Here is a 26,606-nt window from a genome sequence, read left to right on the forward strand (position 1 = left end):
CCTGATGTTTGTCTTCTGACATCTCAAGCTAGTAGACTTTAGCTTTGTGCCATCCTACTGTATACACATTGGGGACTCACTTAATAAAAAAAGCAGCAAACTCACTAGTCTTCCTAGTGCAGTAATGTCTCTCTCTCTCTCTCTCTTTTTTTTTTCTGTGAGGAAGATTGGCCCTGAGCTAAGATCTGTTACCAATCCTCCTCTTTTTGCTTGAGGAAGATTGTCACTGAGCTAACATCTGTACCAGTCTTCCTCTATTTTATGTGGGATGCTGCCACGGCATGACTTGGTAAGTGGTGCTAGGTCTGCACCAGGGATCTGAACCTGTGAACCCTGGGCCACCAAAGCAGAGCGTGAACTTAACCACTATGCTACTGGGCCAGTCCTGCAGTAATATCTTTTAAGGATGGATAGCTCACGAGATTCTGCTTGCTTTTTCGTTGCGCCCCCTAGGTCTCTCTTAAACATGCATAGTTTAGCAGTCAAGCAAGAATTTGTGGAGTTTTTGTTCAGATTTTGGGTGACACCTTTTCTGTGCATCTTTCACTTCCAGAATTTTCCACCTAGATTTCCAGCTGCTGTCCTAGCCTTGATTCTATCTTCTGTTATCCATAGCAAGTGAGACTGAAGTTTTCTGCTGCTGGAGCTGCCACATTTGGGGAACACCTTCAGGCAAAAAAGCTACTAATTCATAATTCTTATCCTTTGCAGTTGCTGTTTTTCATGGATTCACGTTCTTCTGCTTTCTGCCTGCTTTTGGTTACTTTTTCCAGTCCCTTCAAATAGTCATTTTTTTCTATTTTGTATACATTTTGTAGTAAAATGCAGGTAGATTTGCCTGATGAATTCACTCTTCATTACTCCATATTTTTTTTATGACTACTTTCTTTTGGGGATTAATATGAAAATATTTGCAATTAAAAGATATGAAATTTGGGATTTGCTTCAAAATCTAGGGGAATGATAAAGGGAAAATTGATACATGATTGGCTATGAGTTGATAATTTTTGAAGCTGAATGATGAGTACCTGGCAGCTTATTATATTATTCTCTTCATTTTTTAATATGTTTGAAATTCTCCATAATAAAGATTTGAAAATTAGGTACTCTATGCAATAGCATAAAAATTTGAAAATCAAATAATCTCTTATAGTGTTTAGGACTTCTATACAGGAAGTGTGAGAAATTAAACAAAATCTAAATAAATGGCAGGATATACCATATTCATGGATTGGGAGACTCAATAGTGTAAAGATGTCAATTCTTCCTAACTGATCTGTAGATTCAGTGCAATACCCATAAAAATCCCAATGGTTTTCATTTTGGACATTGATAAGTTGATGCCAAAATTTATGCAGAAATGCAAAAGTCCAAGAATAACCAAGATACTTTTCAAGTGTCTATTAGATATCAAGGCATTTTATAAAGCTACAGAAATTAAAGCTTTGTGTATTACTTAAGGATCAATGACAGTAGTGGAATCAAAGAGTAACTCACTCTCCAGTATATGGAGATATATGACAAAGGTGGTACTACAGACCTATGGGGAAAGAATGTCCCCCCCGCCCCCCACCCTTCAAAAAATAATGCTTGGACAATGGATATCTAAATAGAACAAAATGAAGCTTGGCCCCTACCTCACTCCATAGAAAAGAGTTCTAGAGGGATTGTAGATCTAAATACGAAAGCTAAAACTCGTATAAGGAAGGGGCCGGCTCCGTGGCTAAGTTCGCGTGCTCCGCTGCGGCGGCCCAGGGTTTGGATCCTGGACGCGGACATGGCACCGCTCGTCAGACCACGTTGAGGCAGCGTCCCACATTGCACAACTAGAAGGACCTGCAACTAAGATAGACAACTATGTACCGGCGGCGGCGTGGGGGGGGGGGGGGGGGGGGGGGGGGGTGCGGGTTGGGAAATAAAGCAGGGGGAAAAAAAGAAAAAACTCGTATAAGGAAGTATAGGAAAATATATCTTCATGACCTTGGAATAAGGAAAGATTTCTTAAGTTGGATACACACAGCAAAGCCCTGGCCATAATGGGGGATGGAGTTTGATGTATTTGAGCACATTTATCTAATCAAATGATACCATAAAGAGAGTAAAAATCCTACCCCCACAGTGGGAGAAATATTTGTAACACATAAAATCTACAAAGGGTTCATATTCGTAGTACATAAAGAATTCTTACTGATCAATTAGAAAAGGATTGACAACTCAGTAGAAAACAAGCAAGAGACTTGAACTAGCACTTTATGAAAGAGGATAACCAAGTGACCAATAAACATGAAAAGTTGCTCAGGCTTACTGTTAATCAGGGAAAAGCAAATTAAAACCACAATGAGGTTCTACTACATACCAACTAATATGGCTAAAATTAAATCATCTGACAATACCAAATGTTCAGGAGGATGTAGAACAAAGCAGACTCTTATAATCTTGCCAGTGTAAGCATAAAGTGGTATAAGCACTTTGGAGACAACTTCAGTTGACATAACCAATGTCCTGTGACCTAGCAATCTTATGACTTAACATACCCAACAGCAACATGTGCACTGAGAGACATACAGAATCAACAGTAGACTGGGTAAATAGCAGTACATTCCTACAATAAATGTTAGACAGCATTGACAATCAGTGAATTAAAGCTACAAGAATCAACGTGGTTGAACCTCACAAACCTAATGTTGAGTGAAATAAATCAGACAGAAAAAAATACTTGTAGTAGTCTGATTTGTTATATAAAGTTTTCTGTTTGTTTTTTGTTTTCTGTCCAAATGAATATACTGTGTTTATGGAATGCATGTTTATATAGTAAAATGATAAAGAAAAAGTAATGATTACCATAAAACAAGTCAAGATAGCAGCTACTTCCAGTGTTCTGTTTCTTAGCCTAGGAGGTGATTTCATGAGTCTTCACTTTGTAATCATTTAACTTAATTGTTGTTTTGTTTACTTTTTGGTATGTGTTACAGTTTAACATGGAAAGGGGGGGTGTGGCTAAAAGAAAAAGGAGAAAATAAATATCTTAGTCAATTTCCAGGAGATCTGATATCTAATTTCAAGCCTGACAGCATTTAGCTATGTAACATCTTTTCTTACTTTTACCTATAAAAGGAGGGAGTTGTACTAGGTGATTGCCAGTGCCTTTAAAGAAAAAAAAAAATCAGCTTTATTGAGGTCTAATTGTAAACACCAAAATGCATTTAAGTACCAATATTTTATGATGAAATTTCAAAAACTATCAGTAAGACAAGGAGAAATTAGATTTTTAGAGTGGAAAGGATCCCACTAAACTTTGTATAGCCCTTTGCAGTTTGACAGAATTTCACATTTCTGAGGAACCTTATGTATCTGTAATAGATGTATTCATTTCACACAAATTTTGTCAATTCCTCTACCACAGAAGATCTGTTAGACTCTCTGCTCAGAAGGATTTGGAACAGAAAGAAAAACACCATGTAAAAATGAAAGCCAAGAGATGTGCTACTCCTGTGATCAATGAGATTCTACCCTCCAAAAAAATGAAAGTGTAAGTAGCCACAGCTTCTGTCACTTGTCAGTTGTTGGCTCCTGTAGTTAATAGCAAGCAGAATACACGGTGCTTGTTCTTATGCTTATCAGTTAGGACTGTATTTTACTGTAAGTAATAGCCTATTCAGCTAGAATGTTTTAAAGAATAGTGATTTATTTGCTTCACAGAAGTTGGTTTGCTGTTGGCTTTCGTTCAGTGACTAAAAATTGCCAGGGCAGCATCTCTGTGATTCTTAGCTTTTTTTTCATACTTGTTGCTCAAGATGGCTGCTCTATGTTTCTTAGCTTCTTCCTTGTGCTTATTGCCTCATTCTCACATGATAGCTGCTATATCTCTAGCTATCACATCCCCGTTCAAGAGAAGAAGAAGGAGACTATGGCAAAAGAAGAGGGACAGCACTCATGTCACAAAAGTGAAATATTTTCCAGAAACCCTTGTTACATATGTGTTGCCCAACTGTGTCACTTGGATACCCTCTAGTTGCAGTAGAGGCTATTGAAGCAAGTACAATACTTTTGCCTTTGTATGTTGCCACCCCTAACAAAATTGGAGTTCTATTAGTAAGAAAGAAAGTGGAATAGATATTGGGAAGGCACCTAGCTGTCTGCCGTTTGTGTATTTGATGATGAGCGGTTGGAATCCCTCCCTACCCTGCTGAACCATCAGCAGACAACTCTTACCTTGGCTTCTGATGGTGTTCTCAAAGTTTACCTGTGGTAGCCGTTGGTATGTGTGATCTGATGATACTCTTGGAAGAATCTTGCAGTTGAAGCATGCTTCTTGTCCTAAGGAATGAGAAAATTTAAGCCATATGTGGTAGATTTGGGGAGGAGGGTAGAGCTGGGCATGCTTTAGGGAATTGAGGGGATTTTTTTTGTCCTTTTGAACAAAAGTTCTAGCAATAAAAAGAAGCCAGAGGAAGAGGAAGAAGGCAATGCTCATCAAGATACTTCTGAAAAGAATGAGTCTTCCCCACAGAAGGTCAAGAGCAGACATACTGTGTCTTGTATACCACCTGTAAGGTATGCTTCTTTCCTGAATTTAACTTGAGAGTCAATAGAGTAAAATGACAAATGGGTACATCTGCAGTCTGTTTTGGTGCACGTGGAGCTTGTACCTAAGCTTTGGGAAACTCCTAAAACTGTAACCATGGTGAGGTGAATTGTTTCATGTCCTGGTGAGTACTCAAGTCTTAAACATTGAGAAAAAGATACTATTAAAGCAAATTAAAAGAAATATAAAAGGAAAAAGTTAGTGAAGGTTCTTACTACCAAATTGAACAGTTTTTATTTTGCCAAGCTCCCTTCTCGTCTTTACTCAAGTAAGATACATATTTTCACAATCATGTATAAACAACCTTTGAATTCTACTTTATTCACTTGCCATATTTTCTTTTTTTCTGTACTGCTACAAAATCTTCACATTTATCCTTTTTTGATAGATTGTTAATATTCTATCAAATTGTATTTAACCCATTTCCTGTTGAAAATGCAGTTTCCAATTTTTCTCTATTATAAGTAATCAGTGAATATCTTTATACAGAGCCTTTTCTTTGAGTTTCCTTTTTTAGTCTCCTCAAGATAAGGGAAGAGAAATTCCTTTATCAAAGGGTGAGACTAGTTTTATGGCTATTGATATTTATTGCCAATTTTATTTCTGAAATGAATGTATGAATTTACAGTGCCGTCAGCTTTTTTTTTTTAATTTTTATTTATTTAGCTTTTGAGGAAGATTAGCCCTGAGCTAACATCTGCTGCCAATCCTCCTCTTTTCACTGAGGAAGACTGGCCCCGAGCTAACATCTGTGCCCATCTTCTTTCACTTTATATGTGGGACGCCTGCCGCAGCATGGCTTGCCAAGTGGTGCCATGTCCACACTCTGGATCTGAAACCGATGAACTCTGGGCCGCCAAAGCGGAATGTGCGCACTTAACCGCTGCAGCACCGGTCTGGCCCCAGTGCCGTCAGCTTTGAATGAATATTTTATTTTCTTGTCTCATGTGCTTTGGATTTTTTTTGCTTTCAAAATTATTTCAGGGCCAGCCTGGTGGCGTAGCAGTTAAGTGCGCACGTTCCACTTCTCAGCGGCCTGGGGTTCGCTGGTTCGGATCCTGGGTGCAGACATGGCACCGCTTGGCAAAAGCCATGCTGTGGTAGGTGTCCCACGTGTAAAGTAGAGGAAGATGGGCATGAATGTTAGCTCAGGGCCAGTCTTCTTCAGCAAAAAGAGGAGGATTGGCAGTAGTTAGCTCAGGGCTAATCTTCCTAAAAAAAAAAAAAATTTCAAGTTTACTTGATATAATGTTGATGGCATCAAATTATTTTGATTTTTATCTGTTTGATTGCTAACAAGATTATACTACTGAAGATTATATTACTGTTATTATAAAGATCTTTTCCATATTTCTGCTTGGGTGAATAGTCTGTTTCCTTTTCTATTTATTTATAAGTGGTCTTAGTGATGTTGTCATTACTAAGAATGGCTACTCTCAATTGAACTTTTACTGTGTCAAGTACCTCAGAAATATTACCTAATTTAAGAGTCACAAATATTCTGTGAAGGTGTTTATATTCCTCATTTTACAGTGAAGAAAACTGAGGCTCAGAGAGGTTAAATAGTTTTCTCAAGATGACATAGGCAGAAAGTGAAATGACAGGGTTGCGATTTGAACTCTAGTTGGCTTTATTCCTAAGTCCTTTGTATCACAGTATATATTTTATGTACATTAACCTTTTGTCATATTTGTTGCTTATTTTCCCCATCCTACTGCTATTTTAATTTTAGTTTTTCTTCTGGCATAAAAGCTAATCATTTTATAGTCAAATTTGTGGCTCTTTTGTAATACCTTGTGTAGTCTATTTTAGCTAATTTTTCTTAAATTTTTTCAATATTTTAGTACAAGTTGTGCGTGGTTTTTTTTCATAGTGTTATCAAATTCGGTATTGATTTATTAGATATTACTTTTTGTTTTTGATGGTTATTTTGTCACAGGTTAAAAATCTAATCTAGATAATGCCTTTAGATTATTTTGAATCATTGAGACTCTTTCTCCTTTCCTCTCTTATCTCCTTTATTGATTTGCCCTTTAGGCGGAAGCTTCTAAAAAGTACTGAGGAGCAAGAGTTGGAGAAGAGAATGAAAATGCAGCAGGAGGTGATGGAGATGCGGAAAAAGAACGAAGAATTCAAGAAACTTGCTCTTGCAGGAGCAGGTCAGCTTGGCTCTGGTTGAGTCTGATTTATGAGGGGTGCTTCTGGTAACCTTGGTGTATGGATTTTTGAAGTCTCTAAAGCAAAAAACGGCTGTCTTGTCTGGTAGTCTGCATAAAAAGATGTGTTTCTTTAGAAGGCTGGACATGGGTACCATTTATATCCCAATTATCATTCCCTAGAATGTTTTACATACATTAGCCCTTTCTTACAGCATGCTGTTTCTCTCCGTCTCTATCTATAGAAGTCACATCCATCTTTTGAGGCCTTTTTCCATGAGGACTTCCTCATTTCTTCAAGTAGAATTAATTCCTTCTTTCTTTTTCCTCCCAATTCTTTTTGTTTGTATTAGAAAAAGAAGGGACTAGGATTGAGACAGAAGTAAAGCAATTGAGCAGGCCAGTTTTTTGTTGTTGTTTTCCCATTTTATCCTAAGCAGAGGAACAGAAAGCTGAGCAAGTCCAGTTGTAGCTGGAGGAAAAGTGTGACTGAGGGAGCAGAAGGGGTCAGAGTTCTGCTTTGCTCTGGCCTAGAGTTAGTGGTGGAGTCAAAGCTCTAAAGTCCTGCTTACTGGAGTGAAGAAGCACTTCCGGTGTTTGCAGGGTGTCCCTCTTAGAGATGCTTAGTTAAGTGTGCTTTTAGAGTCAATTGATGCCTTTTCCTATCAAAAGTATTCCAATTACTCTGTGTCTCCAGAGCTGTGACCACATTTGGGAAACGGGCTTCTTCTCCCCCTGCTGCCTCTTTATGGTTTGTGTCTGACTGAAGGGCCGCAAACCCAGTAGTGAATAAATGAATAAATGAATAAAGCACACGTATTCGTGTCCCTGAGGACTGTTTCAAGTTTTGCGTTATATGTAAAGAGTGAACAAAGTTAGATCCATGATAATAGAAATACCAAAAGGACTGAATAAAAGAGGATTTACTAATTTCTCTGTTCTTAGTGTCACATGTGTGTTTTACTCTGCTCCTCACTCAGGGCAACCTGTGAAGAAATCAGTGAGCCAGGTAACCAAATCGATTGACTTCCACTTCCGCACAGATGAGCGAATCAAACAACATCCTAAGAACCAGGAGGAGTATAAGGAAGTGAACTTTACATCTGAACTGCGAAAGCATCCTCCATCTCCTGTAAGTTGATGGACTAAATGAATATTCTTGTCACTAATTCAGTGAGGATTTCAGGTGGAGTATTTGTGGTCACTACTTACAGTAATACAATCAAGAGAAGCATATGTTTTTGAGTTAAGATAGATCTAAATCCTCTGTTAGCTTTGTGACCTTGGACAAATCACTCTATCTCTCTGAGAAGCATCTTACCAACTTGCTGTGAAAACGGAATTGAGAATGTACATAAAACGCATAGAATTATGTGTGGCAAATTGTAGGTATAGGCTCGTTACAGCTTGTGCTGTTACAAAATTCTTGAAAAACATCTGTGTCTGCAAAGTGGTGTACAAAATATAACAGAGTTTATGGGAAAAATGAGGTTGGGGCGGACCGCTTAAATCCTGTGCAGTTGTGTTACCAGAGCACTAACAAGGACAGTGACAGTCCTAAATAAAAATCCAGTACTGAGAATTCTCCGTGTGTTTGCAGTCAGCAGCGTTGTTTGTTGAAGTCAGTCCTTTGCAGTCTTAAACCGTGGGGTTGTGTTTCTTCCCTTGTGACATAGGTCCTTGAAGAGTTTGTTTCCAATCAGAGACCCGTTTTGTAAAAACTAATGATCCAAAGAATAGGCTTCTTCATCAGTCAGTTTTAGGGAGGGTGTGTGGAGAGATCTGACAGCTACCTTACCTGCTCCAGACCTGGAAGCCCAGTCAGTTTTTTTTAAAGGGATTTGGGGTGGGATACCTTTGCAGCTTTTTTCCCTTCTAATTCTAAGAATACTTCCTCTTTTTTTTTTTTTTTTTTTTAGATTTTATTTTTCCTTTTTTTCCCAAAGCACCCCGGTACATAGTTGTGTATTTTTAGTTATGGATTCTTCTAGTTGTGGCATGTGGCATGCCGCCTCAACATGGCTTGATGAACGGTGCCATGTCCGCGCCCAGGATCCGAACTGGTGAAGCCCTGGGCTGCCGAAGTGGAGTGCGTGAATTTAACCACTCGACCGGCGGGCCAGCCCCAGAATACTTGCTCTTGATTCTTCAAAACATTAACTTGCTTGGGAAAAATCACCTTATGTACTATTGCAGAACAGATAATTTGTTAAGTGCTAGATTCTTTCCCCCCCTTTTTAAAAGATGGGAATAGACTAGTTATAACTCTTGCTCAAGAACTGGCAAACTTAAGAATAATAATCTTGGCTTTATGTGGACCCTTTTTTTTTATCCTCTGTGCTGAATATGTGGCTTGTGGTAGCTCTGAGCTCTTCTGTAACACTTCATTTGGGAAAAACTCTTTCTTTACAGGCCCGAGTGATTAGGGGATGCACCATTATCAAGCCTTTCAACCTGTCCCAAGGAAAGAAAAGAACATTTGATGAAACAGCTTCTACGTATGTGCCCCTTGCACAGCAGGTCGAAGCCTTCCATAAACGAACCCCTAACAGATACCATTTGAGGAGCAAGAAGGATGAAATAGGCAAGTTTCTTACCAATATCATAGCCCGCTGGAGCCTCCCCTAGAATTCCCTTTGCTTACATCTTAGGCACAAATTTGCCTTTACTTGAAATCCTACTTTTGAACTAAAGTATGGCATATGCCTATGTGCAGACAACAATGTATAGTTGAGCATTTCTCAAACCACTCAGCTATCTGTCCACTTTTACCCATGAACCACCTTGATCCTCCTGGTCAATAATTGGCCATGGGGAATTAAGGTAACCTGAGATGTCATTACACATCAAGGCTATCTTTGCCATGTGTCAGAGTGTGAAATGCATTTACTCACCTACAGAAAATGAAGGCATTCCGTTCCTTCAAGGTTGTGTGCTTTTTGTTCAGCGACTCAACACATTTTTTAACCACTAAACACCAGGCACTGTGTTGGGTGTAGGGGATATAGAAGTGAACAAAATGGATTTAGTGCTACTCAACATCAAGTTCTTATTCAGTGAGAGAGGTGAACAAATAGATCATTACAGATTGTGGTAAGTGCTATGAATGTGGAGGGAGCTGTAAGAGTCAAGGGAGGTGGGAGATAGGTAGAGCGTGTCCATATGCTGAGAAGTCCCTGACAGAAAGGAGTGGAAGATACAGGAGAGAAAGGGGATAACCAATGATTAAGTCCCTGTGCAGGCAGCCAGGGGAGGGATAGTTAGCACAGGAGGAGTGGTGGTTCTTTGAAAGGAGGGTGGAAGAGTGAGAGGAATGGGTGCAAATGTAGTGGGTTGTAGATTTGGTGGCGAACAGATAAGAGGATTCTAATCTAATAGCTTCTACCTTTATAAAAGTAATCACAAGAAGGAAGGTAAAGAAATTTGAGAAATGGAAGAGGTGTAAAATAGTTGTCAGGAGCATAAGGCTGGTATTCTGGATAAAGCAGAATCTGGTTGTTTTGAAGGTCTCAATTTTTTCTGTCCTTGCATAGGCATTGTTCCGTGCTGTGGTAGGTAGCCAGACAAGTTCCTTTAAGTACAGCATTTCTTAGCATTGTTATTATGTTCCAGTAGCCATTTGTCAAATTTTATATTATGAAAATAATGAAATGGTTTTTTTATCCTAATGGAAATTTAAATATTAAACATGACTTTTCAAATAATATATGATTCTTAGAGTCTGATATGCCCTGCTCCTAGAATCCTGGTCCTGGCAAACAGAAAGGAGAATTATTTTCTGCAATTTTTATTTAAAACTGTACAATTCTAGCTAAATAATGGTTATATGTATACTTGAAGCCTGGCTTATTTATAAAATAAATAGATTTGGTTTCTATCTTCTTTTTTTTTTAAAGATTTTATTTTTCCTTTTTCTCCCCAAAGCACCCCAATACATAGTTGTGTGCTTTTAGTTGTGGGTCCTTCTAGTTGTGGCATGTGGGACGCCACCTCAACGTGGCTTGATGAGCTATGTCATGCCTGCACCCGGGATCCAAACTGGGGAAACCACGGGCTGCCACAGTGGAGCGTGTGAACTTAACTACTTGGCCGTGGGGCTGGCCCCATGGTTTCTATCTTCTCATCTTTTTTCTTTTTTTAATTTTTTTTTTTTTTAATTCATAAATTCCTTTTGTTTTGTTTTGTTTTTTTCGGAAGATTAGCGCTGTGCTAACTGCTGCCAATCCTCCTCTTTTTTGCTGAGGAAGACTGGCCCTGAGCTAACATCCATGCCCATCTTCCTCTGCTTTATGTGTGGGATGCCTACCACAGCATGGCGTGCCACACTGTGCCATGTCTGCACCAGGATCTGAACCGGTGAACCTGGGCTGCCAAAGTGGAATGTGCACACTTAACTGCTGTGCCACTGACCTGGCCCCTTATCTTCTTATCTTATGTGATAAGATCTAAAATAGAGGACTCATCCTATATAATTGTGAAAATTGATAAGATTGCCCCTGGCCAGGTAAATCAATATTCTCTATGAGCGGTAGTATAGCCTTAATATTGATGGTTTGACATAGTTTTTTTACTTTCTCCATTTGACTTTCTATGAGAGATGGTCTTGATACTTTGATGTAGATGCTTTTAGAGAGTTCATAAAATTGGGAGTTTTTACTTATTTTAAATAAGAAAGGCCTTATTTTAAAGCTAGAATAAGCAACAATCTTATTTATCAATAACAAGCAAAATAGTTGGCATTGTCAATAGAAGGGAAGTACAGCCCTTTGCAGTGATAAGGAATCCATCAGACATGAATAGATTTTAAGTTCAGAAGATGATAGCAGACTACCCAAAGTCTCCTCATACCCCTCAGTAAAGAGTGATAAAGAAGAAGGGACAGAATGTTTGTGAGGTTGACAGATGAGAGCTGAGCTGAGCAGAAGGCCAGTCACTGTGCGATTTGGCATCTCTGGGCTGCTGAGCTGAGTTAGCACCTATAGGGAAATGGGGTCTTGGGGAGCTAGGTAAATGTCTGTGATCTCGGTTTACAGCTCTGTTACCCTCCAAATCTACTGTGGCCAAGATATCCAGAGACCCACAGACTCCTGTGCTGCAAACCAAGCAGCGCGCAAGGCCTGTGACCTGCAAAAGCGCAGCGGATCTGGAAGCCGAGGAGCTAGAGAAACTGCAACAGTAAGTCCCATCGGCAGCATTGGAGGGAGAGTTCTAAGAATCTGCCTGCTTTCTTTTCATTTCTGTAAGGGGGACAGTTGCTCTTTTTCTTGCCATGGGAATTTATGGCATTTGAGTTAGAGGCTCTGCAGGCTATGCCCCTGCCTCTATGATTAAAGGATTGAAAGTGGGAAAATGGAGATGTCCTGGAGTGTAAACTGGTAAAAAACTAAGGCAGAGGTTTGAGTGGGAGAACTTCCTTAGGATTCCAATTAATGGTTATCCTCTGAGATTAGTTTAGGTAGACCCCACCCCTTCCGGCTACCCAAGGGATCGTTACCGCTGTTATCAGTGGAGGAAATTGGACTTAATGTGGTTGGTACTGAAGTTTGTCTCCTATATCCTTCTTCCATTCCTTTTTGTACTTCTTTTGAGAAGGTGGAGCTTCCTCTAGGAAGAGAAACCCCAATCTTTAAAGTATTGGGAATGTTAGGACTGTCTCATTTATTCTTTGCTCTAGAGGTAGAAATAATGGCTATGGAGAGAACTGAAATTTTGCTGTGCAAGATGGGTAATCTTAATGATTATTATTTTTCTGTTTTTGGCTTACTTTGTGTTTCTGTCGTTTTCATTTTATTAAAAAAAATTTTTTTGTGGTTGTCATTTAAACTCTCACCTTACCAGATACAAATTCAAAGCACGGGAACTTGATCCCAGAATTCTTGAAGGTGGGCCCATCTTGCCCAAGAAACCACCTGTCAAGCCACCTACTCAGGCTATTGGCTTTGATTTGGAAATTGAGAAGAGAATCCAAGAGCGAGAGTCAAAGAAGAAATCAGAGGATGAACACTTTGAATTTCATTCCAGACCTTGCCCTACTAAGATCTTGGAAGACGTTGTGGTAAGAATGGTTGAGGCTCTGCATGCTGGCAGAAGTGCCCTGCTCATGACCAAATATCCACTCATTCACAAATGTTCGAGTAGGTGCTATGATCAGGGCATCAGGTTAGGAGCTGTGGGTGATAAAAAGACATATCAGAAGTGGATTTTGCTCTGAGGAAACAAAGTCTCAGCAAGGGAGACAACATGTTTAAATAACATAAAATGAGACAGAAGTGTTCTAACAGAGATGACAGTTCAAAGTACTATAAGCATTCAAAGGAGATAATGATTTCTTCCCCATAGAAGGTTCAGGGAACGCTTTGTGGAGGAGGAAGCATTTGACCTGAGCCTTGACAAGGTGTAGTAGTCATTGTTGTCACCCTCCTGTTGTTGTCAGTGTCATAATAGCTGACACTTTCACTTTGTGCCAAGTGCTGCTCTAAGCCCTTTTCCTGTATAAACCCATTCATTTTGACCACAACTCCTTCGGGTGGTTTGCTCTAATTATCACCAGTTTTGGATGAGGCAATTGAGGGACAGAGAGGTTAAGTAGCATTCGCAGGGCACTCAGCTAGTAAAGAGGGGAGCAAGGATAAGAATTCAGGCACTTTGGCTCCAGAGTCCATGATGATCTTAACACTTCATTGTATTGCTTTTCTGCTACATGGTAGGATTTGGACTTGTAGAAATGCAAATGAAACGGACCGGTAGAGCATGCCAGGCAGTGGGAATAAGACAAAGCCTGAGTGTGGGGTAGCTATGGGAGCTGTGAGTGACTCAGTTAAATTGGAAAAAAGAAGTGTGTTAAGAGGAGCAACTGGAAACTAGACTAGAGAAGTGGGTTGTAGTTTGATGGTGGGCTCACAGTCATGATTTTAGAGAAAATATACAATCAGGAAGAGATGCCACGGTCAAAGATAAGTAATGGAGTTCAGCACCTGCATAAGTGCAAAGATAGGTTTTGGATGTATTTCTATGCTGATGGGAAAACACCCTATCCCCCTAATTTGGATTGATTTATGTGCAGATACTAGAAGAAGTCTGTTTTTCTGTCCTCTTTCTTTTTGCTCGCCCTTTAGAGTCACCATGGTTTTAAGTGAAACTGTGTACCAATATATTACCTTCAACTGGGGACTTAGTTTTGTATATTCTGTTTTCTTAGCACTAAGTCAGAAGCAATCTGAAGTTATATTTTCCAGGCTTTAAAAAAGCATGATAATGCTTAGAAATGATTCTTCCTCTCTTCTTTCAATTGAGGGCTTTCTCCATGTGAGGCCTCTTTTCTATTCACAATGCTTTTCTCTTTTTTTTGTTGCTCTGATGCACATGTACTATAGGCCAAACTCTGTAACATAAACTTTCAAGAAACCTCTTCCCACCCAAGTGATTAGTCTCCAAGAGCTGTGCCACCTTTGTCCTTACCTGCTGAGGAAGCAGTATTCTGAATTCGAGGGAAATGTGGGTCATAGGCAAATTCAGAATCCTAGAGCCAGAAGGGCTCTATGTTTCCATTTTACTCACTAGGAAACAGAAGCCCAAAGAAAAGAAATGACTTCCTGAAGGCTTCTGTAGCATTCATTTGGCACCAAGCTTTTATTTGTTTATTTATATTAAAGATTGGCACCTGAGCTAACATCTGCTGCCAATCTTTTTTTTTTCTTTCTTCCCCTCCAAGCCCCCAGTACATAGTTGTAGGTCCACACCTTGCTTTTAATAACATCTTTTTCTCCAAGCTCCTGGCTTTTCCTCCTGCTATAAGTTTTTGTTTTTTATTTCATTCACATACCACCTTCTTGATTTTTACTATATCCTTGTATCTCATATACCAATATTGACTTTATATAGTCTTAAAATCGACTAATTTTTAAAGTAATTTTAAAGGGAACATTTAAATCACTATATAAATGGAAAGCTGGTACTTTTTGCCATAAATAACAACAATAATAGCTAATACTTATATAAAGCTTATTGTATGCCAAGTTTTATTCTAAGCTCTTTATATAATAACTTAATTCTCATAATAATCTTATAAGGTAGACACTATAAGTACTATTATCAATCTGTTTTACAATTAGGAAACATACAGGTTAAGTAACTTGCCCAGGATCACAAACTAGCCAGTGATAGAACTGGAATATGAATCTGTGTAGTAGGGTTCCAGGGTCCATGCTCTTGTTTTAAAATAGAAGGTTCTGGGGCCAGCCCAGTGGTGCAGTGGTTAAGTTTGTGTCTTCTGTTTCGGTGGCCCAGGGTTTGCTGGTTCAGATTCCAGATGTGGAACTACGCACCGCTTGTCAAGCCATGCTGTGGCAGGCGTCCTACATATAAAGTAGAGGAAGATGGGCACAGATGTTAGCTCAGGGCCAGTCTTCCTGAACAAAAAGAGGAGGAATGGCGGCAGGTGTTAGCTCAGGGCTAATCTTCTTCAAAAAAATTAATAATACTTAATAAATAAAATAGAAGTTTCTTAGGAAAATATGTGATTATTAAGTAAAAATATCCCACCGAACATCCTCTTCCATATCACCAGTCATGCCTGAACTCCATTTTTAGAAACATTGATTTGGGAAATTGGTTTGGCAGTTTGTTGTACTTTGGAAATGCTCTGGTGAAGTAGGAAGTGGGGAAGGGTGACTTGAGTTCATTAGAGTTAGTTAAGTGAGGTCTTAGAGTAGCATTGTACCAGGTTATGCCTTGTTGAGAATTCTGGATAAACAGATCAGCAAAGCACTAGGTAAGTAAGTAAGATGCGACTGAATTGATGTGGTATGCTGGAGGGAAGTGTTTGCCAAATTCAACTGGTTCTCAGAATCCTCTGGAGATCTTATTACATAAACAGATTCCTGGGTCCCACCCCTGGAGTTTTGATTTGTTAGGTGCAGCGTAAATTAGAGCACCCGTGAAGAACTTAGTGTCTGACACACAGTAAGCAGTCATGTTGTTAATAGTAATAACTGTCATTTTATTGCATGCTTACATTGTACTGATTGTTTTATGTAGATTATCTTATTATTTCTCATAACAACTCTTAAGAGGTAGCTTCTATTTTTATCCTGCTTTTTCAGATGAGGAAAGAGGCACTAAGAGGTATCCACTATGCAGAACCAGAATTGGAACATCTCCTTAAACACTATATTATTCTACCCCACAATGCTAACTGATATCATTGTTTATTTTGGCAAACGCACTTTTTTGAGTTTGACGCTGGCTGTTTGCAGCTCTCCCTACTAAAATTTCGAATGATTTTCACTTCAGCTCTTGGTTTCTAGAGAAGCAGAGCATAGAAGGAGACATTAGATGTATTCTCGTCCACCCTCTTCACTCTTCAGAAAGGAAGCTTTGAAAGGGGAATGCGGTTTGCCCATGGAAACCTTTTTAAAAGTTGATGGCACAGCTGAGCCTATGTCTCTTGACTTCTAGTCTTGGATTCTTACAGCAGAACAGAAAAGCCTGCCTCCCAGAGCCCAAATGCAGCCTGTCTGTCTGCCACTGTTGTCCCCCAGCTGTGTCCCCCTGGTGCTGAAGCTCCCTTTCCATGTGTCCTTATGGTATTTCTTGCGCTCTCCCACTGTGGTTGGTAGGTGGCAAGGAGCCAACAGGGCTGATGAGAGATGGGCTTGGGCAGCAGTGGGCCATGAGGCAGAGATGAAAAAGGGCTCTGGGGGTAGAGGGGGAGTGATGAAAGCCTTGAGCTCAAGGGTGTGAAATGTGAACTTGGTGCCGACATCTAGTGGGGAGCTGGGGCACCACAGAGGTGGATGTGCTGTCAGTGAGGCCAGTGAGTAATTTTAGCAGCGATATTTTAGGGATGACTTGGGTAGACCAACAGGCTTTTTTTTTTTTCATACTCCCTGAGATAATATTGCTTCACAGTAATTTACTAACTGCTCTAGGACAGGCCCGAGAACCTTTGCCCGGGGCACTTGGGGGCATATCCTGCCTTAGGGAGAACTGCTCACCCCAACACCCCCATCTCCCCTCCTGGGGTGCTTTTCCTAAATGTGTCCTCTGTCTATCCACATTGCCCTCTTCTAACCACACATCACCTCTTTAGAGACACCTTCCCCGAGCTTCCCATCGGAGCTTCCCCCCATTATCCTTTAGCTCCACATTCTGCTAGGTTTCTTCAGAGCACTTGTGAAAATCAGGAAATACTTCATTTGTTACTTTTTCATCATCTCTTTCCTCCGCTAGAACGTGAGCTCCCTGAGAGCAGGGACTACGTATGTCTGCTTTGTTCACTTCTGTATCCCCAGCTCCTGGCATCACAGCATAGGCGGCCAATATTGGATAACTGAGTGAGTGGCGAAACAAGCTGAAATGCACCAGCCTGGTTAGACATGGGGTATTCAAAGATGGAATAAGACACAATCATCGTCCTCAAAGCTTTCACAATCTGCTAGTGCAGATTGACATGTAAACAAATAATGATGGTAATATTAATCAATGTATTTGGTGAACAAATACTGCTACTTGTAGATGCTGTGGAGAATGCAAAGAAACGCAAATGACGATATTCCCTGCCCTCAAGGAGCCTATAACTAAACAAACTTAAAATAGCAAAACAAGCAGCCTTCTCTGTTTTCTAGAAACTCAAATTCCTTTTCTTTATTCCTGATTGGGCCCTCAGTTGGCTTTGATTGCAGTGGAGGTGGGAGTGTCGGTGGATAGTTGCTGCAAAGTTGATTTTCATAAATCACCTTTCCCTCTCCCCCAACTAATTAAGAGGATTGATTGTGCATAAATATCTCTTTCATGGCTAACTTATTAGAGATTTCCATTGCTCCTCTTGTAAAACGCACATCTCTGCTGGGTGGATGCAGAGAAGACAGGAGAAAAATAGGAAAAGAGATTATTTTAGAACTAAATGAGTGCTCAGATATTTATTTTCATTATTTTATGAAAAGACAAAAACAAAAACCGAAGGCCTAGAAAACTATCTACTGTGCCCAAGTTAAACAGATTAGAATCAGAGCTGGACTAGAGCAGACCTCTGATTCCCTGCTCAGTGTTCTTCCTGCTCCCACCTGTCCAGGATGTTGTAGAACAACAGATTTTTGTTGTTTGTGGTAAGCATTATTTGAAAACCCGTTTCATGGACTTTTGTCACTCTGATTACAAGTTCTGCTCTATTGGATTTCACTATGCTAGTGACCTTGGCTTTCTTTAGAAAACATACAAGAACTTTCACAGCAGAATGAGCATCCCTTTACAGTGGTCACCTTGCGAGGGTATAAATTCTTTCCAATGATTGATATTGTACAAAGCATTTTGGAAAAGCCACTTGTCTTGGGTACTTGAGCACAGTCATTTGGGTCTCTTCAACGATGGTAAATCTTCATATTTTAAAGATTTGTTTGCTTTTAGGAGTTTGTCTAAAGTCATTTGGAACTGAAACTTCTGAGCAGTCCAGTATAATAGATCTGGAAACAATTTCATTTAATTAAAAGTAAAGATTGGGGGCTGGCCCCGTGGCCGAGTGGTTAAGTTCACGCGCTCCGCTGCAGGCGGCCCAGTGTTTCGGTGGTTCGAATCCTGGGTGCGGACATGGCACTGCTCATCAAACCACGCTGAGGCAGCATCCCACATGCAACAACTAGAAGGACCCACAATGAAGAATACACAACTATGTACCGGGGGGCTTTGGGGAGAAAAAGGAAAAAAATAAAATCTTTAAAAGTAAAGATTGAGCAACTACCTTATATGGCCTAAAAACTGACTTTGAAAGCCATGCCAGAAAGACATTCCAAACATGTTTTGAAGAGTTGCAACATTGTTGGGATTAAGAAGTCTCCCATGGTATAAATTAGAGTCCAAGAGACTTAGAGTCCAAGGTATAAATTCTGTTATTCATTCTTACTGTATTCATTCAGCAAACATTTACTGAATGCATTATACTTGCCAAGGTCTGGTTAGGTGCTAGGGATTGATGGAATAACAGTCCTCACTTTCAAAGCACTCATGCTAGCAGGAGGAGATGGCCGTCTAAGTAAACAAGTGCACTGAAATTTTGTATGTACTAGGATAAAACTATATACAGGAGAGAGAGGGCTCATTTCCGTAGGTTCTAGGAGTGGAGAGATCTATTGAAAGGCTTTATAAACGAGGGATGCTGGGCACCGGCCCCATGGCCAAGTGGTTAAACTTCTGCGCACTCTGCTTCAGCAGCCGGGGTTCACAGATCTGGATCCTGGGTGTGGACCTACTTCACTCGTCAGCCATGCTGTAGAGGCAGCCCACATAGGAAGTAGAGGAAGACTGGCATAGATGTTAGCTCAGGGACAGTCTTCCTCAGCAAAAAAAAGAGGAGGATTGGCAATGGATGTTAGCTCAGGGCGAATCTTCCTCACAAAAGATAAATAAAACAAAAGAGGAGATGCTTCAGTGGAGGCTTGAAAAGAAGGGCTAGATGCTTCCAAGCAGCCAGGGCATTTCAGAGGGAAGAGAGCACAAGCAAAGGTACTGAGCTGAGAACCAATGTTACATTTTGACAGCTGCCAGTAGTTCATCGTGGTTGGAGGGTGTTGTGTAAAGAGGAGCAAGGGATAAGGCTGAAGAGTCAGGCAGGGTGCCTGATTATGAAGGGCCTTGTACTTTATGCCAAGGAATTTGTTATACTTTCATAGGTAAACAATAGGAGCCTTTAAAGAATTTTAAGTCAGGAAGTGATGTGATCAGATGTGTTTTAGAAAAAATTCTGACTATATACAGCAGATGGATTGGGGGAATGAGAAGAGAAGCTGAAACACAGTTATAAGGCTAGTGGAATGGCACAGGCAGTTGATGATGTGGCCTATCTCAGGGCAGTGAAGAGTAGAGGGAGCAGAATAGGGAGCTTATGGGGCAGTGTATGCATGTGAGTATAACAAGGAAGGAGTTATTGAGGATGTCTCAAGGTTTTGATTTTTTTTTAATTGATCTGATCATACACTTCATTCAAAACAACAGCCCAAGAGATACTATTTTGCGGTTCGGATTAATTTCCAGATTTGTGATAGAGTATAAAGTCTATGAGAATCAAAAAATGCTTATGGAACAACTTTCTAAAATGTGCTGGTTTTGAATGATGTGCACGTGATGAAACATGTAATTCAGTCTGCAAGAATTTGAAGTGTTGGCAGTCTTTTGGAATCATGAAGGAAAAAAATCTTTGTAGTAGTTGAATGTATTAGAATTATGGAAGATAGAAAATTAAATTCCTCTCTTAATTCACTCTCAAAGAGATGTGAGAGTTAACAGTTTGGTGTTCTTTGCAGATTTTATTTTCTATGCTTAGGTTAATTATAACATTTTAAAAACACACAAAAATAATATTCTGTTTCAACAACTTATCCCTCTCTCCTCAGTATTATGAATACTGTTCTGTGTCAGTAATAAAGATTTGTTTTATTCTTTTTGATGGCTGCATCATATTATATTGTGTGGATGTGCTACAATGTAAGGAAGGATTTAACTGATCCTTTCTTGATAAATAATTTGAGTTTTTTGCAACTTTTTATTCTTTTAAAAAGTATTTTGAAATATACCTAAAAATTAAACTAAATGAGATCAGATACTAGAGGTGTAATACTGGATGAAAGAATATGACCATTTAAAAATTTAATAGCTAATTCCCAAAGGTTGTACCAATTTATACCCTGTACCCTTAGCCAGCTGTTTGTGAGTGCTCACTTCTCTTCACACATGCCAACATTGGTATTAGTCAGTTTTTAAAATATTACTCCCAGTATTATAGGTGAAAAATACTGTGTTTTAATTTATATTTTTAAAATTACCGAGATTGAGCCTTTTGTATGTCTTTGTGACCTGCTTGTTCTTGTTCTTTGCCCGTTTATTTCGCAAAAAGGAAATTAAACTAGCCCTTGGCCAATACCTTTTTTTTGAGGAAGATTAGCCCTGAGCTAACATCCGTGCCCATCTTCTTCTACTTTATATATGGGACGGCTACCACAGTATGGTGTGCCATGCGGTGCCATGTCCGCACCCCGGATCCGAACCTGCGAACCCCAGGCCGCCAAAGCGGAACGTGTGCACTTAACCGCTGTGCCACTGGGCCGGCCCCTCCCACTTGTCTTTTGAGGGTAAAGTTTTTGACCGTAAGTTATCATTGTAGTGCTGAATATGGAATAGGTTTAGGAGAATGGACAGTATTTATTCTGATCCTCGATACATTTGGAAGTCTTTGTGTATTTTGTTTTTGAGAGATTGGAGTATAGAAAGGAAGAGAACGATAAAATATTGGCATTAGTTTGTTTTCTGTTATGGGAGTGTTTCTCATAAATACCAAAAGAGATTTTGATGAACCTTATTTTCGCTGAACTTACAACTCAAACTATATCCTTGTCGTTTGCCGCTTGTCTGTCATAATAAGCCACCTTTGGGGTGCTGCTACATACCACATATGCCTTTGTCTTAGTTGGGTAAACAACAGCACACTGAAATACTAGTCTTTTTTTGATTCCTGGTATATCAACTTCCCTTTAAGAAAGGGATTTAATCATATCACAAGCCTAGTGGAGATTGTTCTGGCATGTCTAATTGAGTTGCTTACTCCTTCCAGGGTGTTCCTGAAAAGAAAGTACGTCCAGTCACTGTCCCCAAGTCACCGGCATTTGCATTGAAGAACAGAATCCGAATGCCCACCAAAGAAGATGAGGTGATTCCTTGGGATAGGGAATTTCTTCTTCCTTCTGCATAATCAATCTAAGAGTTATTCTTTCTTAGGCTTAACGGAATTCAGAGGCAATCACTCTTGTCTGGAGTTGTCTCTAAGAATGAGTATGAACATTTGATCATCTTTTTTGCTCCTCTAAGAGGAGCAAGGGTATGGGTAAGGATAATGTTGATAAGGGTACGAACTTTCTGGCTTTCAGGGGTAACTGGTTGCAACTTATTAGAGGCTTATCCATTTCTATGGCACTGAAAATCGGCCTGTTGTTGTAACATGGATCAAAAGTTGCCAAGCCCTACTCTCTGTTTTGCCTGAGCTATTGTCACCTTCAGTGAGGGACTTTTAAAACTCATACTAAGCTGTTAAATCCACCCTGAACTATCTCCATTAACCCAAAGGTTGTGTGGTGATGGTTGATGAAATTGGAATACAGAAACTGTCATTGATCAGGCTAGTTTCTTGTTACATCTCCCATTTTATCTATAAATATCCAGAGTTAGGGTAATTTTATAGCAGATCTCAAGCATAAGCCTTTTTATAGGTTCACTTGAAACTAAAATACACAGTAATCTTATGCTACCAGCTTGAACCCAAACAACTTACTTGGTCCTATTCTGGGTTTGGCAACCCTTAACTCCCAGTCACATGTTTCAGTGGACTCTGGAGGCTGGGTCAAAGAAGAGGCCAAGGTATATGCTTGGTTAGTAGCTTTCTTCTCTTCTTCATTTTATTCACACCGTTGGACCTCATTTAGTTTTTACAACCTTCCTGTGAAAAACATTACTTCCTTGAAGGGTAATTGTGTTAGTCCTTTATCAAATGCTTCCACATTGGTCTCACCCCTGTGAGTTGGTAGGTGACTTAGGTATTATCCCTCTTTGATAGAAAAGGAAGCTAAAACACCCAAGAGGTCGAGTGACTTGCCTTAATTAATGACTTCTTTTCATATAATGTCTTCTGACTCTACAGTCTGAGGAGGTGAGACAGAGTGAGGAGTCTTGTTTCTAGACTGCACTTTTTCTCTTAGGAAGAGGAAGAGCCAGTAGTGATAAGAGCGTTACCTGTGCCACATTATGGGGTGCCTTTTAAACCCCAAATGTCAGAGGCAAGAACCGTGGAAATATGCGCTTTCTCTTTTGATTCTCGAGACAAAGAACGTCAGTTACAGAAGGAGAAGAAAATAAAAGAACTGCAGAAAGAGGAGGTAGGTATTTCCATTTCGGCAAGTAGCGGAACACTATTCTTTGATCCCTCAAAGATAATCTTTTATTTTTCACTTTTAACTAGAAAATCACTGACTTCCTTCGATTCCTCTAAGAACCTTATGAAGCAGAAATAGGGCAAGTAATTTTACTAAGCTTTCTGGTACAAGGAAGTGAAGTGACTTGCCAATGATCCTTCTGGCTGCTATTGGCGATATTGGAGGGCAAACCTCGATTTCCTTTTGAGCCCATTACTCTTTCTGCTACACCATGCTGCTTTGAAAACTGGCCTTTCCTAGTTTTCAGATTCATCCAAATATTCTGGAGCAGGTATTGCTTTCTGGTGAGAGAGGCCTTATCTTAAATCTTATATTTTCTCTTAGGTGCCCAAGTTTAAGGCGCTTCCTTTGCCTCATTTTGACACCATTAACCTGCCAGAGAAGAAGGTGAAGAATGCGACTCAGATTGAGCCTTTCTGCTTGGAGACAGAAAAAAGGGGTGCTCTGAAGGCACAAACTTGGAAGCACCAGGTGGGGGATGAGGAGAGCAGCTAAAATGTTAATTGCTTGATTGTTGATTTGTTAGAAAAAAGTAGGGGCCGGCCCCATGACCAAGTGGTTAAGTTCACGCGCTCTGCTTCAGTGGCCCCAGGTTTTGCCAGTTCGGATCCTGGGTGTGGACATGGCACCGCTAATCAGGCCACGTTGAGGCAGCATCCCACATGTCACAACTAAGAAAAATATATACAACTATATACAGGGGGGATTTGGGGAGAAAAAGCAGAAAAAAAAAAACAAGATTGGCAAAGATGTTAGCTCAGGTGCCAATCTTTAAAAAGAAAAAGAAAAAACTAGACTCACTACACTGAAATTCATCTGGGAATGAACATACTGGATTATTTCAGGGGCTGTCACTCTAAAGCAGGGGTGAGTAAACTTTTTATATAAAAGACCAGGTAGTAAATATTTTAGGTTTTGTAGGTTACATATGGTCTCTGTCACGTGTGTTTCAACCCTTTAGAAATGTAAAAACCATTCTTAGCTCACCGGCTGTACAAAAAGAGGTAAGCTGGATTTGGCCTGCAGGCTGAGGTTTGCTGAGTCCTGCTCTAAGTGATCTGATCATCTGGGGAACGTGAGCACTGACAGGCTTTTTTCTGTGTCAGGAGTTACTTTAAGATCTCTTCTGTTTTATCTGTTAGGCTTGTTCATTAACTATTCACGTCTTTCTGTAGTGATAAGAAGCAGTGTAATAAGAATAGATTCTCAATATGGTTTGCTGTTTTCTCAACATTGTGTGCTATTTGCTCTTTATAGATGACAGGTGATTAAAAATAATTAATTTGTTATTGGCTGGTTTAATTGGGATCTGATTCTGCCCTACCTGAGAGAGGGTGGAAAAAATTCCCCTGAAACCCACCCTCAGTGTGTCAATATTTTTGTATTTTTGTCACATCCTAGACTCTGTCTAAAAGGAGCTCTGGGCTAATCTCTGTTTATGGGAAGTCACCCCTCTTGAAGCCCAGGAGATGTGATTTCCTCCATCGATGGATGCAGGTCCTTTGTTGCTGTTGTTCTCTAGGAAAACTTGGGACTGTTGCTTTGGAAATGGAGTATATCTGTCTTTCAGGGACCATGACACAGAATGTCTGTGTTGCATATTTTCCATAATAATATTTTTAAAAATGTTTTTAGACATATGCAAAAGTAGAGAGAATAGTATAATGAACTTCCATGAGCTTGTCACCTGGTTCTATAATGATCAAAACACGGAAAGTCTTGTTTCGTCTATACTTCTACCTACTTTTCTCTACACTGGATCCTCCTACCTACACAGGGTTACCTTGAAGCAAATCCTAGGGATCATCTCATTTCACCCAAAAATACTTCAGTATGTATCTTTAAAATATAAAGAAAAGATTAAAAAAAAAGCCATAACCACAATAATATTTTCACACTCAAAAAGATGAGCAGTAATCCCTTAATAGTGACAAATAGTCAGCATTCATATACCTCTAAATCTCTGAAAATTTTTTAAATAGTTGAATTCTTCAAATCAGGGTCCAAATAAGCTTCACATATTACATTTGTTTGATAAATCTCTAAGTCCCTTTTAATATAGGCTCCTCTACTTGTGTTTTATTTGTTGAATAAAGTAGATTGTTTGTCCTATAGGTTTTCCATCATCTGGATTTTGGTGATTGCATTCCCATGGTGTTCTTTAATATGTTCCTCTATCTCCTGTACTTCCTATAAATGAGTAGTTAGATCTAGAGGCTTGATTAAATTCTGGTAATTTTGGGGTTGGGAGGGAGAATACTGCATAGGTGATCACATCCAGGAGTATATAATGTGTGCTCGTTTATTTTTGTGATGTTAAGATAGGCCTTAAAAGTATATTAAAGATACTTTCTAGTTCTCGTTGGGTTCAGATGTTGTCAGTCTAACCTACTCAGTGCAAAGTCTATGTGAGGGGTTTTAACTGGGGTTTGGATTAAATCATCTGCTGTCTTTATTGATGAAGCACTTTAGAAACATGAGAACTCAGTCATTGAGGTGGCAGTCGTGGAGAGTCGTGTCGTTGCTTATCTGACAGACTTTTCTTTCTAACAGCTGGAGGAAGAACTGAAACAGCAGAAAGAAGCAGCTTGCTTCAAGGCCGGTCCAAACATTGTCATCTCCCAGGAGCCCTTTGTTCCCAAGAAAGAGAAAAAATCCTTTGCTGGTATTATTATATGTACCCTTGGGGGTGGGGCAGAATTGGCAGACTTCCTATGGGGAATGCCTTGGGACTCACTTGTCAGTATAATGCTGTGTCAATCAGAAGCGTTTGCCTTTAGAGGATCTAGTTTATCTCCCCCGGATCCACTCTTTTGCCTTTGTTGTACCCAGCAGCTATGTTGAGTTGCAGAATGTGTTAGGGCCAGATTCATAGAACAAGAGCCAGGGCAGAGGCAGCTGGCATTTCAGCAACAGTTATAGGCTTTCCCCACCCAAAGAGTAGCAAGTAAGTAGGGGAAGGAGAGCCAGGATTTCTTTCCGGAGTTCGCCCTGAAGCAAGCCTTAGATCCAAAATAGTTGATTCCTTAAGCACTGGACGAAGTGTCAGAAAATTGGGATTCTTCTCCTACATCTGTTTCAAAGTCACTATATAGTTTTCAGCAAGCTATTTCACATATGGGTTTTGCTTTTCTCCTAATTAGATGATTAGATAATTAGGGACCCTTCCTACCCCTAAAATTCTAAGACTTTGTGTGTGGTTTACTTCACCTTTGTCCCAACAGGGCTAGCTTAGAGCTCAGCCTTTCTGTGGCCACGCGCGTCTGTGCCACTTGCTGGATCCATGGGGGCTAAGTTTCTGCAAGTCCTCCTTGAGCACCGATATTCTCTCTGTTTCTGTACTCAGAGGGCCTCTCTGGTTCTCTAGTTCAGGAACCTTTTCAGCTGGCCACTGAGAAGAGAGCCAAGGAGCGGCAGGAGCTGGAGAAGAGAATGGCTGAGGTGGAAGCTCAGAAAGCCCAGCAGTTGGAGGAGGCCAGGCAGCAGGAGGAAGAGCAGCAGAAGGAGGAGCTAGCCAGGCTACGGAAAGAACTGGTAACTGAACAGCATGAGCGCTGACTAACCCACTGTTGTCTCTATTTTGTTTTATCTGTACCTTGCCTTACTCCAGAAAGGATCTAAGGTGGCCTACGTGACATATCAAAGATGAGTGAAAGCAGGAAATCACACAAACCAAGGGTGGTCACAAAGCTAAGACGTGAACAAAACTGAAGATGTGAACATTGTGATCCACACACATATCTGCTACGTTTGAGCCATAATTTTGGCCCTTTTAAGAAGCCACCCTGTTGCTTACAAAACTTACACTGTTCATGAGATATAAACAAACTAGTTGTTAAAAAAAAATAAATTATCCTTGATATTGAATTCAGACAGAATTTCTTCCAGGAGTTTTCG

General features: G+C 40.0%; 1 protein-coding gene across 4 annotated transcripts in view; it reads left to right on the forward strand.

Moving 5' to 3' along the window:
- TPX2 (TPX2 microtubule nucleation factor) overlaps nt 1-26,606 on the forward strand; it is a 59,254-nt gene that overhangs the window by 25,224 nt on the left and 7,424 nt on the right. For 3 of the 4 annotated variants that reach the window (XM_046679826.1, XM_046679825.1, XM_046679828.1), the window contains 12 exons: nt 3,404-3,529; nt 4,426-4,554; nt 6,623-6,744; nt 7,722-7,873; nt 9,154-9,325; nt 11,775-11,916; nt 12,580-12,796; nt 21,338-21,433; nt 22,476-22,652; nt 23,034-23,180; nt 25,263-25,374; nt 26,056-26,243. In XM_046679826.1, the coding sequence (XP_046535782.1) occupies nt 3,404-3,529; nt 4,426-4,554; nt 6,623-6,744; nt 7,722-7,873; nt 9,154-9,325; nt 11,775-11,916; nt 12,580-12,796; nt 21,338-21,433; nt 22,476-22,652; nt 23,034-23,180; nt 25,263-25,374; nt 26,056-26,243 (1,780 nt within the window). The remainder of the gene's footprint in view (nt 1-3,403; nt 3,530-4,425; nt 4,555-6,622; nt 6,745-7,721; nt 7,874-9,153; nt 9,326-11,774; nt 11,917-12,579; nt 12,797-21,337; nt 21,434-22,475; nt 22,653-23,033; nt 23,181-25,262; nt 25,375-26,055; nt 26,244-26,606) is intronic. The other variant, XM_046679829.1, reaches the window with a different exon arrangement.

The sequence above is a fragment of the Equus quagga genome, chromosome 12, assembly GCF_021613505.1.
Source record: "Equus quagga isolate Etosha38 chromosome 12, UCLA_HA_Equagga_1.0, whole genome shotgun sequence".
NCBI classification, from domain to species: Eukaryota; Metazoa; Chordata; class Mammalia; order Perissodactyla; family Equidae; genus Equus; species Equus quagga.